The sequence below is a fragment of the Neodiprion lecontei genome, chromosome 7, assembly GCF_021901455.1.
Source record: "Neodiprion lecontei isolate iyNeoLeco1 chromosome 7, iyNeoLeco1.1, whole genome shotgun sequence".
In the NCBI taxonomy this organism is placed as follows: Eukaryota; Metazoa; Arthropoda; class Insecta; order Hymenoptera; family Diprionidae; genus Neodiprion; species Neodiprion lecontei.
In genome coordinates, this window is record NC_060266.1 from 5,289,476 (window position 1) to 5,303,631 (window position 14,156).

Here is a 14,156-nt window from a genome sequence, read left to right on the forward strand (position 1 = left end):
GTCCGGATAAGCCGTGCAACTCCACCAAAATAAAATGAGGCAAGTTCCCAACATGAACAGACTGTAATACTTCTTATTCCTTTACCACAAACCACATATTGCGATACAAGAATGCGACTCGTTGAGCTGATTCAAGTTTTTATCTACAAGATTTCAGCTTCTACATCAGTCGGCATCACATTCGACTTTAAATCCGTAACAGTGAAGGATGTTTTACTTGGGACGATGTTATACTTTTTACGTAGCCATCGTTATTTTTGCCGTTGCGCCGAAGCGCGTCGCGACTTTTAGTTTCGACAGCGAGAATTTAATTCTCTACGAGGACGCGGCCCGATCGAATCAGCGTCGATCGAGCTATTTTGGGTATTCTTTGGCACTCTGGAGTTCGGGGAACAAGGACTTGAATGGATCGTGGATTTTTATTGGAGCGCCAAGAGCCAATTCGTCGAGATACCCGAACGCCAGAGAACCAGGAACTGTGTTCAAGTGCGAAATTGGCAAACCATGCACGGAATGGAGCTTCGAACACAGTTCGATTAAACCTGGAGACGGTTCTTGGCTCGGTGGATCAATTATGACGGAAAAGCGGTCAGATGCAAACGTTCTGGTACGTTGATCCGAAATATTTTTTCTTTCATCGTCGGACGTATTATTATTAAAAATGATTCTGACTTTAGTGTGGAAAAGAATTGTCGAATTACTAAGTCAGGTTGGAAATTTGCGAATTCAATTCAATGTACTTTACAACATTTGTTTAATTATTTAATCAGACATATAAGTGAAATTCGAGAATGTAATTTTAATTTACTACATTGTTTAGCCAATTTCCTTTATTTGTAATTCGAACAAACAGTAAACGTATCGTAATTTCACTGTTTCGTTTACGAGTGAAACTTCCAACGCAGCGTAGAAAGTTCCGTGAAGAATTTTTTAACAGTGATAAGAAATCGGAATGCGGTGCTCGCTACGTGGCGAATTCAATTGAAGTCGATAAAATCTTTTTTGATGGTTTTACAAAACCTGCTCACACCTTCCGAAATATTGCAGTGACATTTCTTATAACCCAATATTGAAATCATTATGATTACATTGAATCTCTTCAATTTCCAAAATATCTTGGGATCGAACTTGGAATTCTTGAGAATTAGATTGAACCTTTTTAAATCCCGAAACCTGTGATATCCAGAACGAAATTTCTTGTGAAAATTGAACGAACGCAATTTCATTTCGATCTCGGTATTTTCGTCCTTAATTTCGATGTCTCTTATTGCTTACGATTAGAATCAGTCATCTGGTTAATCGAACATCTCGTGGAATATAAATTGTATAGTTGCTCCTATCCTAAAAATAAATTTAACCGTAATTACGCTCCACAGCGGGGTCAAAATGACCCCGGGACATCTTCGCTATGAATTTCGTATAAAAAGCAAACTCAAGACAACGGCCAGTACTAAGTTTTTCTGAATTCCGATACTTATTCATCTGGGCTTGGCTGCTAACGTCGACTTTTACGTCTTTTGATAACTGGAAGGCATTACTCGCGTTAAAAGCCATAATAATGATTATATCTCGCAATTTTTATCGTGTGTTATGCCACTCGTATGCCATCTGACTCTGTACATTAACATTGGTTTGTCTGAGTTGCGGTCAGAACTGCAGGATATGAGGCGAGGCATGACAGCAACCACAATATATCTATACAAGGATTAAAAGAAAAACTGCGTCTGCGTTATCACTGCGTCGAAAAGAAGAAAAATGTTTCATTACCGATGTGTAAACGCATTTGAAACTCGACTGCTTGACATTGCAGGTATGTGGACCAAAGTGGCTGGATGTACTTCATTCTGAAACCAATCAACCCATCCCGATGACAGGCGTTTGTTACAAGCGTGCAGCGAAAGAAAATAATTCGAATCAGGATAAGACTACGATAGGTATCAGCGGGAATCGCGAATGGTATAACTCGAATGGACTCGGGGCTTCTATTCACATTCCCGATGATTCGTTGAGAAACGCCGTGATCGGTGGTCCGGTACAACGTTGGGGACGCGGAGCACTGACGGAGATTCAATGGACGTTTGATGGAAATCAAAGATCCAACTTGCTGCCATTCACTCCGCTAGAGAACTCCGCGTATGCCGGTATGTATGAAACGATTGCAGAATACAGAATCGTCGATGATCTAATTGTGAGTTAGGATCGAGATGTATAATGTATTGTTCCGGTGGGATGGAATGTCTGTGAATGGTTAATTATTCGTTTAGGAGATATGCAGTATTGCGAAACAACAATCTCATTTCAAATTGCAGGATACGCTATAACATCGGGATACTATTTTAACACATTTGAACGCATTACTGTGACCGGGGCACCAAGGACTGCGAAACTTCGTGGCTCTGTGTTTGAAAGTAATTTTAGGAACGGTACTATATCCAGCTTGGGATCGGGAGAGCAGGCTGGGGAATATTACGGATACGCTTTGGCGTCTTGCGACGTCAACGGTGACGGAAGAGACGAGCTGCTCGTCGGCGCGCCTCACTGGACCAAAGACGTGGACGAGGGAAGAGTTTACGTTCTGGCGGGGAGTCGAGATGTGAGTCGAATGGTATTTACGCGGTGGTCGATGGTCGAATTGTCCGATTGAATTTTCGCAGAAAACGTTCGCGGTCGCAAGTCGTCTGGAAGGAAGGACGCCGCGCGGAAGATTCGGATCGACGATCACCTGCCTCGGAGACGTCGACTTCGACGGATACGCGGACGTCGCCGTCGGTGCTCCGTACGCCGGAAGTGGGAGCGTATTCGTATACCGCGGAAGCAGGCGTGGATTGTCGAACGGACACAGTCAAAAGATCCCGGCCCCCGAAAGCACCAAAGGTTTCGGGATTTCGATTTCCGAACCAAGGGACGTCGACCACAACGGATACGCCGACATCGCGGTTGGCGCTTATTTGTCAGGGCACGTAGCTTTGATCCGATCGAAACGCGTCGTTACTACGAAAGTTACCCTGAAGAGCGACACGCGACAAATAACGCTTCAATCGGATCCCTTCGTCTTTACGATAACAGTCTGTTCTTCTTACAAAGGAGTTCACGTAGAAAAAGAACTGAGTGAGTATGAAGTAAACTTGCTCGCTATTCGATTCGAAACGCATTCCCAAAGTGCAGCGTGCACGGAGCCAAGTAATATTCATACCAATGGATCTACTCGATACGTGATTCGTTTGATAAGCATTGACGGCACAGTATCGAAAGAAACGGTTACAATATTCTATATTCCGTCATGTCGCGACAGTTGACAAAAATTGACATTATTCGACATTTTCTGAGAATCCATTCGTAAGTACCTTCGACCGTGGTTTCGGTAATGTTTCTTGACTATTCTGCGAAAATTGTCGCGAGTTTTCTACCTTGCACGGTTCAACGTTACGTTATTTGTCGTAAATCGAGACACTGATAAGTCGCGTCTGGATGAAAATCTAAAAACTCTATGGTATTGGATCACTCGTCTACTTTTCGTGTATCAGATTTTTAAAACTATTCGTTACTTTACACGAGCGATGAAAGTACCAAGTCAAAAACCAGCCGTAAAAATCATTCAATACTTCGAAACATATAACACGTTGTAGTCACGATTCTGAATATTGCCGGTGGTTGCTCGGGCTTCTAAGCCTATGACGCAGGTCACCAAAAGCCAATAATTTGACGAGTCCACTTTACTTTCCATCCGCAGGTGTGGAAAACGAATTAACGGTTGACGAAGTATACAACAGAGCAAAAGTTGTGATTGCCAAGGAAAATAAACAAAGACATATTTTTGTTCATACGCTTCAAAAATCAAAGCCAAACTGTGAGAATTTTCTAATCAATGTGGTGAGTAGTTTCGATATCACGAATTTATTATTCGTAGATTATAGTAGAAGAAGGAAAAATATTTTTTAATCCCATTCAAACGTGAAAATCGAATATGAGATTCGATTTGGAGAAAATTATGTATCATCCTGGTGAAGGCCACGTAATGGACATATTTTTTTTCACGGAAGTGTGTCGACTTTCCGTTAATTAAGACAGTTCCATGACGAACCCTGATGCCGATATAATTTTTTCAATTGAACTTTCAGACGAAGAATGACAATATTCGTCAGGCGATCAAACTCTCCGTAACCCAGACTTTTAATGAAAGTCCTACCGGCGGAATCCTGCGGATTGGCAAGGACAAGATAACTGGCAAGGATCTTTTCTGTCACGATTGCGTCGTAATCGATCCTCTTTGGTCGACAGTCCGAGCCGAGCACGACGTAACATTGGCAGCCAAGTGCGGCAGTGACAGTCACACTTGCCGATCGAAGTTAAAAATTGTTCTGGAAACCGTCGACGAGTTTGTAATCGATTCTTCGCCAGGCTTGACGTTGAATATCAGTGTGAAAAATGCCGGGGAGCCGGCGTATCACACGAAGGCGATGATCCGTGTTCCGATTTCATTAACCGTCGTCGACAGTGTCGGATGTACCGATGGAACGGCGACGGGCAATTACACGGAAATTACATGTCAAATTGCAAATCCCTTGGAAACCGACAAAGCGGTGAGTAACTTCGCAATCCCGAGTTTCCGATGCTGCTGACACGATGCTTGAATTTTCCCACGAAATATATCTACTGAAAGTGAAGTATGCGGTAAATAATAATATGAGCTAAATTCTCTCGCATCGGATAATTCAGAAAGTCCATCGTCAGTATCGGAGATTATTCTTGTATCGATAAATTTTTCAGGTAAAACTATATAACGGTAATCGTGTAACGTGCGTCTATCGTGACGCGATTTACGTGAGTGTTGAATTATTTGCAGCAAAATATAAGTATATACTTGGATGTGTCAACAATTCCATGGGATACGGAAAAACTTGATTTCACGGCGAAAGCAACAACTGAGAGCGACGATATTTCGGAGGGAACCAGCAAAACTCATCATTCGATCGCGTGTCGAGTGGAAACTGATGTCGGCATTTCGCGGTAAGAAGTGACGTTGTAAACTGCTCTCGGACTGAATACTCGTGTCACAGAAATGACTCGAATTTGTAGCACCTCGGCATCCCGGATTCCTTAATTTTCCGATATCGTCCGCTTACTATTTCGGAATTCCCGAGCGCCAAAGGAACCTACGTGTTTTTTGTTGTTTGCAGAAAAAGTACAATGGACACGATCGGATTTGCTCGGACAGACCAAATAGAGAATTTACCGAACAAATCGTTTGAACACACGTATCTGGTGATGAACTACGGACGGACACCGATTTCGAAAGTCGTGCTCGGCGTCTCTGTTCCAACGCATTGGATCGAAGCCGACGAGGAAATCGAAGTAGTCAGAATCAGCGAAATACGTAGTAAACTGGACGGGAATCAACTGATCTGTGAGAATGCGACCGAAAACGAAGGTACAGAACCGTCAGCCAGGATCGACGCAACGACGATGACCGAGTGGCTGGACGAAGACTCGCCTTCGACGAACACGAAGTTTTCAGTCATCGAGGGCAAAGTGTTCAGCAGTTATCCCGACAACAGGACGATATACGTCAATTCCACGAATCCTTCGTTCAAATGGAGGACGATAAACTGCGAGGTGGCGCCTTTCCAAAGCACGCAATCGGTAGCCGAAGTTACTTTCGCGTTCGAGTTGATGCTGGCGAAGTTTCCGCGTAAGTTTATAATATACGATAAACCTCTGTTGGGAATGAAGTTTCTCTCTAGTTGTAATACAATCAGACTTGTAAATAGTACACGATTAATGTATCTTGATCAGAATCGTTTCCATAAATTATGAAAATATTTTTAATAATTGTAACAAAACTCGGTTACCACGAAATTCAAGCGAGCCAATCAAATTGCTCGTTTAGAAGTGAATCGCGAGAGTTTCGTGTGATCTCTGTAATGTTGAAATTTCAGCCAAAGTCATCCAAGCGAAAGATATAATATTCTTCGTAACGAATGGCAGTATCGTGATTTCGTCACTCAATGTCATTGACCGCCAAACTGTGAACAACGCATCCGACGCAATGATGATTGGCACAGTATTGACTGGAACCCAAATTGAACATCGTATAGCCATATGGATCTTAGTCTTGGCTGTATTTTTGGCTCTGTTACTTTTGATCTTGATTACACTTGGACTACTGAAATTCGGCTTCTTCAAGAGAAGCAAGAAGCTGGAACTTCAAGCTCTACTGCAGCAACAAACCGATGTAAGTCACTGTTACGGTCGTTCAAAATCATTTTTGGTTTTTATGTACGCTGTTACAACCGCTACCATATTTTTCTCCGATTTCCATACCGTTGTAAGACTGCCAGTCAGTGCTGAACATTGTTGCAGCAACAAAAATAGTTGTGTTTTCATCCTTCACTAAAGAACCAGAATCGGGAGGCATTGTCAATCCCGTTGACATACGTGTCCATCTCTTAGATAATTCTAAATTTGTCTCTGAAATTCTGCAACTCATATTTTTGGCTGTTTGAACAACCGAATCGTTTGCTTTGGATTCCAGGAGTCTACTGGAACTGCTGGTCAAGCCAATAATGCAACGGAATAATCGTCCGCCATTAAGTAACAGGTAAGCAGTATTTCGTACATTCCATTGTTTATTTGATTTCCGTACGTGTATACAACACGATGTACGTGATGCAAATTGTGCGTTTACAAAATATTTCACGTATCGAAATTTGTAAGGCAAACGTTTCGCTTAATAGACTAATATTAGCATTATATAAAAATTAAACAATTTGTACAAAATAACGAGAGCTTTGTTGCCGGAGGTGGTACTGTGAATAACTAACAAACACATTATTAAAAGTAATTTAATCATAAACCCATGTAAACAATTCTGAGAATACGTTATCAGATCTTGTAAACTTGTCAACGGTATTTTTCGTTCTCCGTTTATACGAATAGTTCGATTTAAAACACTTATATATTATATATTATAAAATCTGTAACATTGATACCGATAAATTGCGAAAATGCAGAATTGAATTGAAAGCTCATTTCATGAAAAAAACATCTGTTTCAACGATTAAAATTCATTTCAAACTTACGTGGAAATATGGAATACCTCAACAATTTGATAGCCAACAGTGGTAATATTTTCGAGTGATTCGGCATTGGGATAGTATATGTATAATATACGTGTATGTCACGATCAATACCTATAAAATTTCAACGTTTCTCACATGTAAAAGGTCGGGGGACCTGCCCTGCCTGTTTCAACGAGCGTGTAACAGCTATAATAAGTTTATTACATGCATATAATTTGTGCTATTATTCGTACACGGTAATTAATTTTATAGAATTTATGCACCTAATCCAAGCAGAGATTCTATGCGTTACAGATACTTTTAATATCATATTATAATTTTTTCAAGGCCTTGTTCACACTCCGAATATCTGATTCTTACCCAACTTACTTGATCTTTTAGGTATAGTGAAAAGTGTTCCATAATAATGATAATTTATCCTCAATCTCCGATATTCTTTGTATGTATGCTTGCACACTGAAAATGTATCTTATATAAGTAGAAAAATTTTTGCCGTAGTAATAATTTCCACATGGATTCCTAGCAAATATACTAAAACTAGTTTCCACAGAAATTCCAATGTATTTTAATAAATTACCTTTGACCTTTCGCAAGGTATTAATGTACCGACTACTCGCTGTGAAGAGATTTGTGGTCGAGGTAAACCTCACAGACGTATATTTTATTATTATTCATATCATATTGTATTATTAACAGACAATTTTTGCACAACATTATGCAGAAGACTCGAAAATGACGCTCTTGTTCTGAAATTTTAATTTCGGTATGATACCACCTTCGACGAAATTCTGAACACTGAGAACTTAGCGTATACACATAAAATTATTCACTCCACTATGTGCATATTGACATCCTGCCTACGATCATTCGCTTCTACTAGCCAGGAGTATCGAGGTTTCAATTAACGTAGTAGCATAATATCAGTATCTTGTTGTATAAGAAATGGAAATATAGACGTGTGGACACTTTTCATTGTACCATCAAGAATGTACTTATTAGTCCTCGTCGTCGCCAAGACCAAGTCCACGAGAAATTTCTGCAGCCGTAAGCTTGCTACCTCCGCCAGACGAAGGGGGACCTGCCGGACCTGAGGCGGGTCGAGGGCTGGGAGAATCATTTTGCATTCCGTAGTTGACTGGCCCCTGCGGCTGGTTGTTGTATCCTTGAGGCTTCTGCAAGTACATAAATGTCAATTTTAAGCTAAAGGTACTTGTGCCATTCCCTTGCCAACAGCGTCATGATCTCTTCAAGCAGGCCTAATTCATGGAACCACTAGAAGTAACTTTCTGTCTCACATTAAAAGGCTTGCTTCAAAAGATCGTCTGTTTATTCAACCCTTTTCAACATCTTATTAATGTTAATGAAATATACTTCAATCTAGTAAATTTTATTAAATTATGTTCTCTGTGATTATGCATATAGATTTTTGCTGTATCTGACTATGAAATACGATACCTCATGCGCATGTTATACATTCTTAAAAACATTAGTAAAACCACTGCAATGAAAGTGAGATATTGTTACATATTTCCCTCGCAATAGTTATACAATCATTCGTACAAATTAATTCCACTTTTATAGTTTTGACTGTTCGTTTAAAAGCTACTTACTAAAATTGACAATCTTGATTCGTTGCCATTGCACAGTTTGGCAATATAAACACAATTCTTTAAGCCTATAAATATTCAATGCAAAGTAAATAAATGAGTATAATTGTTATATCTATAAAAAAAATTTTCATTCAGATAATCGAAATGATAACATGAGAATGGGCAGATTTATCTAGATGAAGATGAAAGATATACTTAATCCACGTCATCTCTATATGATAATAAATATAAACGGAAATTTATCTGAGATACAACAATCCGGACAATGTACAACACTGCAATAATTATACAGTAAACATATCATATAGATTAATTAGTTCAGTTTTTAGTTTCTTGTTGCTTTACTACTTACGTCCTTGCCATGCTTGCTTAGTCCGTCTAGAGCGGAGTTGAAGAGCGATGATCCAATGGCGGAACCGATTCCCGATAAAAGATTAGAACCATCAGAACCTTGGTTAGAAGGGTATCCACCTGATTGCTGATAATTGTATCCCCCGGATGGCTGGTATCCAGGCTGATAACCAGGCTGGTAACTCGGTTGCTGGTTTCGTCCTGCTCCTCCGCCTCCAAGAACGCCACCCAGGATTGAACTCAAGGCTCCACCGAGCGCGTCGCCTCCTCCAGATTGCTGTGGTGCATACGACGGCTGATATCCACCACCGCCGCCACCACCTCCACTGCCTGGATTTTCAATATGAAATTACAGAGACGACTGAGAAGAGTAATGTACGAGAACCGTGGTGAAAAAACTTTTACAAGTTTCTTTAAAATATGCCATATATTCAGTGTTCAGAGAAAAATTCTATATTATTTCTATTGAATTACGCCCATGATGCGTGAACTGGTATTTGAAGAAATTCTCAGAGCTTCCAGAAAGAACTCGAATATCTTTGAGAGATTTCGTTTTCTATTGAAAATTTGAACAATTCTCAGTTTTCAAGTTTCCGATTATTTTAGACTAAATCTAGTTAAAATGTAAAAATTAAATGAATTTCTGAGAACAATTAGATTTAAATTTTTGTCTTTTTAACTGTTTCTAACCAAGTCAAGTTATATCAATGAGAAAATACAACTAATTTACTTAGTAAAAAAAAACTCATAAGTTGTACCAGAATTCTGAAAAATTCAAATGCCTCCCGATTCTGCGTATTTTCTCACGGTATCACGTTATGGAGATGTGAGGTGGACTTTTGAGACAAATTAGAAAATAATGTTTTTTACAGTGCAGCTGAAAGAATTTGGATATTCCTACGAAAGAATATTTTCAATGAAACTAGATTTATGAAACGTTTTTGAATACCATTCTTGCCAAGGAATTATGATATATTTAATTCAACTATCAGTTTTGCGAAGAATTACATGCGAGTCTACATTTTGTATAAAAATACAATTCGTACAATCCATTCAGGCATTTGCCTGTAAAAATTATCTATACGTACCAAGTGCTCCTAAGATGGATCCCAACACGCCACCGCCACCGCTATTGGAATCATGAGGCGGATAGCCACTCCCGGGATAAGATCTGTTGTCACCTTGTAAACCACCAGAAGCCAGCGTGCTTGCCAAAGCGGAGCCAATTGAGGCCATATCAAAACCGCCAAAACCCCCTTCTCTTTCTGATTGCGTTTTGGACGCATCTGATTTCTCATGATCTTGCTCCTGTTCCTTTTTTTTCTGAATCATATAATGTTAGTGGAATGAAACACATGCTTTGGGAAAATTAATCGACAATTTCAACTGTATCTGTCCCCGATTCGCAGATTCAAACTCACATTCATGGCATGCATAGCTGCCGCAACGCCACCAGCTGCAACAAGTCCACCAAGAGCAAGGCCCACTTTGTCCATACATCCTCCAAATGCAGCTTCTTCTTCAGGCTTCTCGTAGCCCGGCTGATAACCGTAAGCCCTTGGTGGATTGTATCCGCCGGGTCCACCGTAGGCATCTGGATGTGACCCGTAATTACCTGGAGGCTGGTAGCCACCTCCCTGAGGTCCCATAGGGTCCTGATTTTTCAAGGTTGGATACAGGCCTCCTGGACCTAAGAGTGAATCATTTCTTAGAATAAAAATACTCGCAGTATCCATGTTTCTTGATAGATCACATCGTCAAGAATGTGATTAATATTAGACACCTGCAACAGTTGTTTCAGTATCGCTTTCAAGTATGTTTGTTGCAAACAGTCTTTCAAGTATAATTGATCAATATTGTGATTTCATTTAAACACACATATTTAAAATCACATGCATTGTACAGATTGAGTCTATTAACCTGTTAATGGCGACGCAGGTCAATATATCGGCCAGCAGTTAACTTGGGGACTCGAAATAAGAAATACATTGAATTTGTTATAAATTTCACGCTTAATGAAAGATCGATTTGAACTGATATTTCCCAGCTGTTAACAGGTTAAAGAAGCGTATTGTTCGAACGACCAAAAAGTGATTGATCGTCAAATTTACATTAGGTTTTTGTTCAGCGATGAGAACTCTGTTTGAGAAAGCATCGTCTGAAAATCGAAAGAGGGTCTCAACAGTACAAATAGTCATGATATAATATTTGTTTAACAGGTCCTAATGTGTTCATATAATCAATGGCAGTTGACAGCTCGACGATAATGTTTTTGGAATAACTGGGTTCCTCTTCTAGAGAAAAGATCAGTGTGACCGCGACAAAGAGATAATGCTTACCCAATGCTTTGTAAGATGCTTTATAACAAGCGCGAGAGAGAAAAGGAAATCGAAAGTCACACTTTCATGGCAATCCTAGTAATTTTTCATATTCTCTTTTCCATAACAATGAGCAGATCGATCAGATACAAGGTAAAGAACAGTATATGTACCTGGTGGTCCAAAATCAGCAGCGGGAACATCTGGCACAATTGGTGCACTTGGCGACTGTGGTGCGGCTGGAGTGCCGCTCTCGTATCTGATGGAAGCGACTTCGACATCACCGTCGATGACCAAGTGAGTTACTTTTTTATAGGGTAGACGATGGGCAAACTCCGTGAAGTGCCTGCCGTTGATAGCGATCTTGTAGCAAGGCTGCTCGCATAATATAATTATCTCGAATTCTTCACCCGGTACTAGCCAAAGGGGACCTTCATTTTCTTCCCTGCCCCAGCTCATCGACTCTATATGATTTCTGGTAACAAAACCCTCTGGGAATCGAGGCGATACATGAATAGCTATATCATCTCGGGGGTTTATGTTCGGCCCCAGCTGGTAATTTATTGCAAATCGAACTGCTTGCGGCGGTATTTTTCCCTGGACTTTGACCATTTTGCCAGGAAAGAGTCCACCCTCTACCTCGCCAACATAGGGAATATCCTACAAAAGTATCAAATTTTGTTTTTGATTGTGAGATCATAAAGCGTTTGTCGAGTGCTTTCAGCTGATTGGAAAGAGTGTGGAATTCATGTGTATCTGACAGAGTATAAAGATAGACGATTTTGTGTTCTGGACGAATTCAGGGTGCTTACTTAATTAAGGTCTCTGTATCATTTTATTTTTAACATCAGGCCTTTCTAGCTGTCTATGAGTCAGCCGAGAATAGAGTAAAAATACATTGGATTTTTATCATCAAAGATAATCTTTTGAACCAAATTTTACAAAGATGCTATAATTCATCACTTTGTCATTTGAATTTACTAGATAGAGGAAAATAAAAAATTTGTCCTCATAAACTATAATAAATGTAATATCTCTTCATTCGTTTTGAATCATTTACATCTTTGTTTTTGAAATGTAAATTTTTTTATTCACAAAAACCATGTCATATTTTTGACTCACGATAGTATATTTATCTTGTATTTTTCATGAAAATATTACCACTGATAACAATTATATTTTATAAGTGTGTTCATGTTACGAATTCCAATCTCATTTCTCTAAGTAACATATTTTGAGTATACAGCGTTTGCACCATTTCAAAAGATGCTGAGTATCGTGATAACTTTGTAAATAATCAGATCGTTAAAACATAAAACCTGAAAATTTGCAATGACATGTGTTTCTTCATCAAAGGCGTTGAAATTTTTATTGCTTGCGGAAGGTCAAAAATGTTCACATACTACAAACGGAAAGTAACAAAAAGTCACAGCTCAGATGTAGAATATTTATTTATAAATGTTTACACCCATTAAAAATTCATGTATAATCTGCAATAAATCATGTATGATATACTATTTAAGATGGGGTATCTTAAACATCGTTGTAATAATTTTTCTTAATCAACAGTGAAAACATATATTTCGCAAATAGTTCACAAATCGTGATACAAGTTACGTAAACCCGCGTTCAGTCATTGAATTGTTCAAGGTCGAGCATACGAAAGATTTCCGAGCATTCCCATAAACAAGGATGGTTGTGTAAAGTTACAGTCAATTATGGTACAATCAGAATTTCCGAGGTAGCTTAAAAGGCCTTCAGGGCATTCTGGGCGCAATTTCAACCAATCACAATAGTTGTATAATGACAATAGTTACGGGACCTGGGTCTAATAATCGTCCGCTGGTCAGTTCGAAAATTATAGTCGAATCTTTTTAGTAAACGCATTATTGTATCGATTTATCGTTTGACGCTCGCTTGTTTTTTTCCGCGAAAACTATAACATTTTCTTATTCCAAGCAATAAATAGTTGCTATCTACATTTGTTTGTCAACTATGAAATGCATTCGGATTAGTATTCTTGATTTCATCACATAATTACTTTTTAAGAGCATCGATAATATTCTGCGTCAACAACTCGTTTGGAAATGGAATGTGACCCAATTACATTCAAAACTGATTCGGTTTCAAGATAGAAATACACGATGAATTTTGTGTTAACTTTGCGAAATGCAATTGGAAAATTATGTAACAGTAACGATTTATCAAGTACAGCGATATATAATCATATTTTTAGAAATTAGCTATCTACTATCCAGAGTATTAAAATCCAATTTATATTCCGCGACTTTTTGCGCATGCAGTGGCATAATGCTGCAGTTAAAGGGAAGTGATTTGTAACTGTTTATTGTCTATATTGTATACTCACGGGGTTTAAAACTGGAGACGAGGCCATGTTAATATCGGGCAATGAATACGGCTTGAATTGAACACAAATTTTTTTGTTCCGTGCGGATATGAAGACCTGGAACTAGCTCCGAGGAATTCCTACCTCAGTATTCCTCAGAGGCGCTCCGCACTTCTATTTACAGTGGTGACGTATACTCTATAATGACAGCTTGCTGACTGTCGTATATATTTACAGCGTCGACGCGTAAAAGTTAAAGGCTAGTCTACGATAAACGGGCATTGGTCAAGAGGCCGGGCCATGATGAAATCTCAAACCACCGTGCGTCCTCTGAAAGTGACGCATAAACGTGCTCAAGATTAAGATCTATAGCTATAAGACCATTTTTCTGACAAAATTCATATATGCTCATCATTTTTCAATTCAATGGATTGTCTAATGATAATATGTG

The 14,156-nt window shown here is 39.3% G+C and overlaps 2 protein-coding genes across 4 annotated transcripts; one reads left to right on the forward strand and one right to left on the reverse strand.

Annotated features, from left to right (window-relative positions):
- The first annotated feature begins 42 nt into the window (after positions 1–42).
- Positions 43–9,043, forward strand: LOC107222503 (integrin alpha-PS5). Of its 2 annotated transcripts, XM_046744788.1 has the most exons (11): positions 43–607; positions 1,811–2,141; positions 2,310–2,593; positions 2,655–3,108; positions 3,731–3,870; positions 4,119–4,580; positions 4,844–5,007; positions 5,178–5,689; positions 5,937–6,232; positions 6,533–6,598; positions 8,825–9,043. In XM_046744788.1, the coding sequence occupies exons 1-10, from the start codon at positions 209–211 to the stop codon at positions 6,575–6,577; spliced, it is 3,087 nt and encodes a 1,028-aa protein (XP_046600744.1). In that variant the 5' UTR covers positions 43–208; the 3' UTR covers positions 6,578–6,598; positions 8,825–9,043. The 2 variants fall into 2 exon arrangements, with proteins under 2 accessions (XP_046600744.1, XP_015517382.2); XM_015661896.2 differs by lacking the exon at positions 8,825–9,043 and having other exon boundaries at positions 6,533–7,026.
- On the reverse strand, positions 6,609–13,932 carry LOC107222502 (galectin-9). Of its 2 annotated transcripts, none has more exons than XM_015661895.2 (6): positions 13,727–13,921; positions 11,532–12,018; positions 10,462–10,730; positions 10,129–10,363; positions 9,042–9,370; positions 6,609–8,251 (listed from the first exon to the last, which is right to left on the reverse strand). In XM_015661895.2, the coding sequence occupies exons 1-6, from the start codon at positions 13,751–13,753 to the stop codon at positions 8,075–8,077; spliced, it is 1,524 nt and encodes a 507-aa protein (XP_015517381.2). In that variant the 5' UTR covers positions 13,754–13,921; the 3' UTR covers positions 6,609–8,074. The 2 variants fall into 2 exon arrangements, with proteins under 2 accessions (XP_015517381.2, XP_046600745.1); XM_046744789.1 differs by lacking the exon at positions 6,609–8,251 and adding an exon at positions 8,465–8,754 and having other exon boundaries at positions 13,727–13,932.
- Positions 13,933–14,156: the final 224 nt, after the last annotated feature.

Bases quoted from the DNA above. Each gene is read 5' to 3' on its own strand.
- LOC107222502 (XM_015661895.2), bottom strand. From the start codon at position 13,753: ATGGCCTCGTCTCCAGTTTTAAACCCC. The intron at 12,019-13,726 runs GTGAGTATACAA...ATACTTTTGTAG, and splicing joins CGTCTCCAGTTTTAAACCCC to GATATTCCCTATGTTGGCGA. The intron at 10,364-10,461 runs GTGAGTTTGAAT...TATATGATTCAG, and splicing joins CAGCTATGCATGCCATGAAT to AAAAAAAAGGAACAGGAGCA.
- LOC107222503 (XM_046744788.1), top strand. From the start codon at position 209: ATGTTTTACTTGGGACGATGTTATACTTTTTACGTAGCCATCGTTATT. The intron at 3,109-3,730 runs GTGAGTATGAAG...TTCCATCCGCAG, and splicing joins TCACGTAGAAAAAGAACTGA to GTGTGGAAAACGAATTAACG. The intron at 3,871-4,118 runs GTGAGTAGTTTC...TTGAACTTTCAG, and splicing joins AGAATTTTCTAATCAATGTG to ACGAAGAATGACAATATTCG.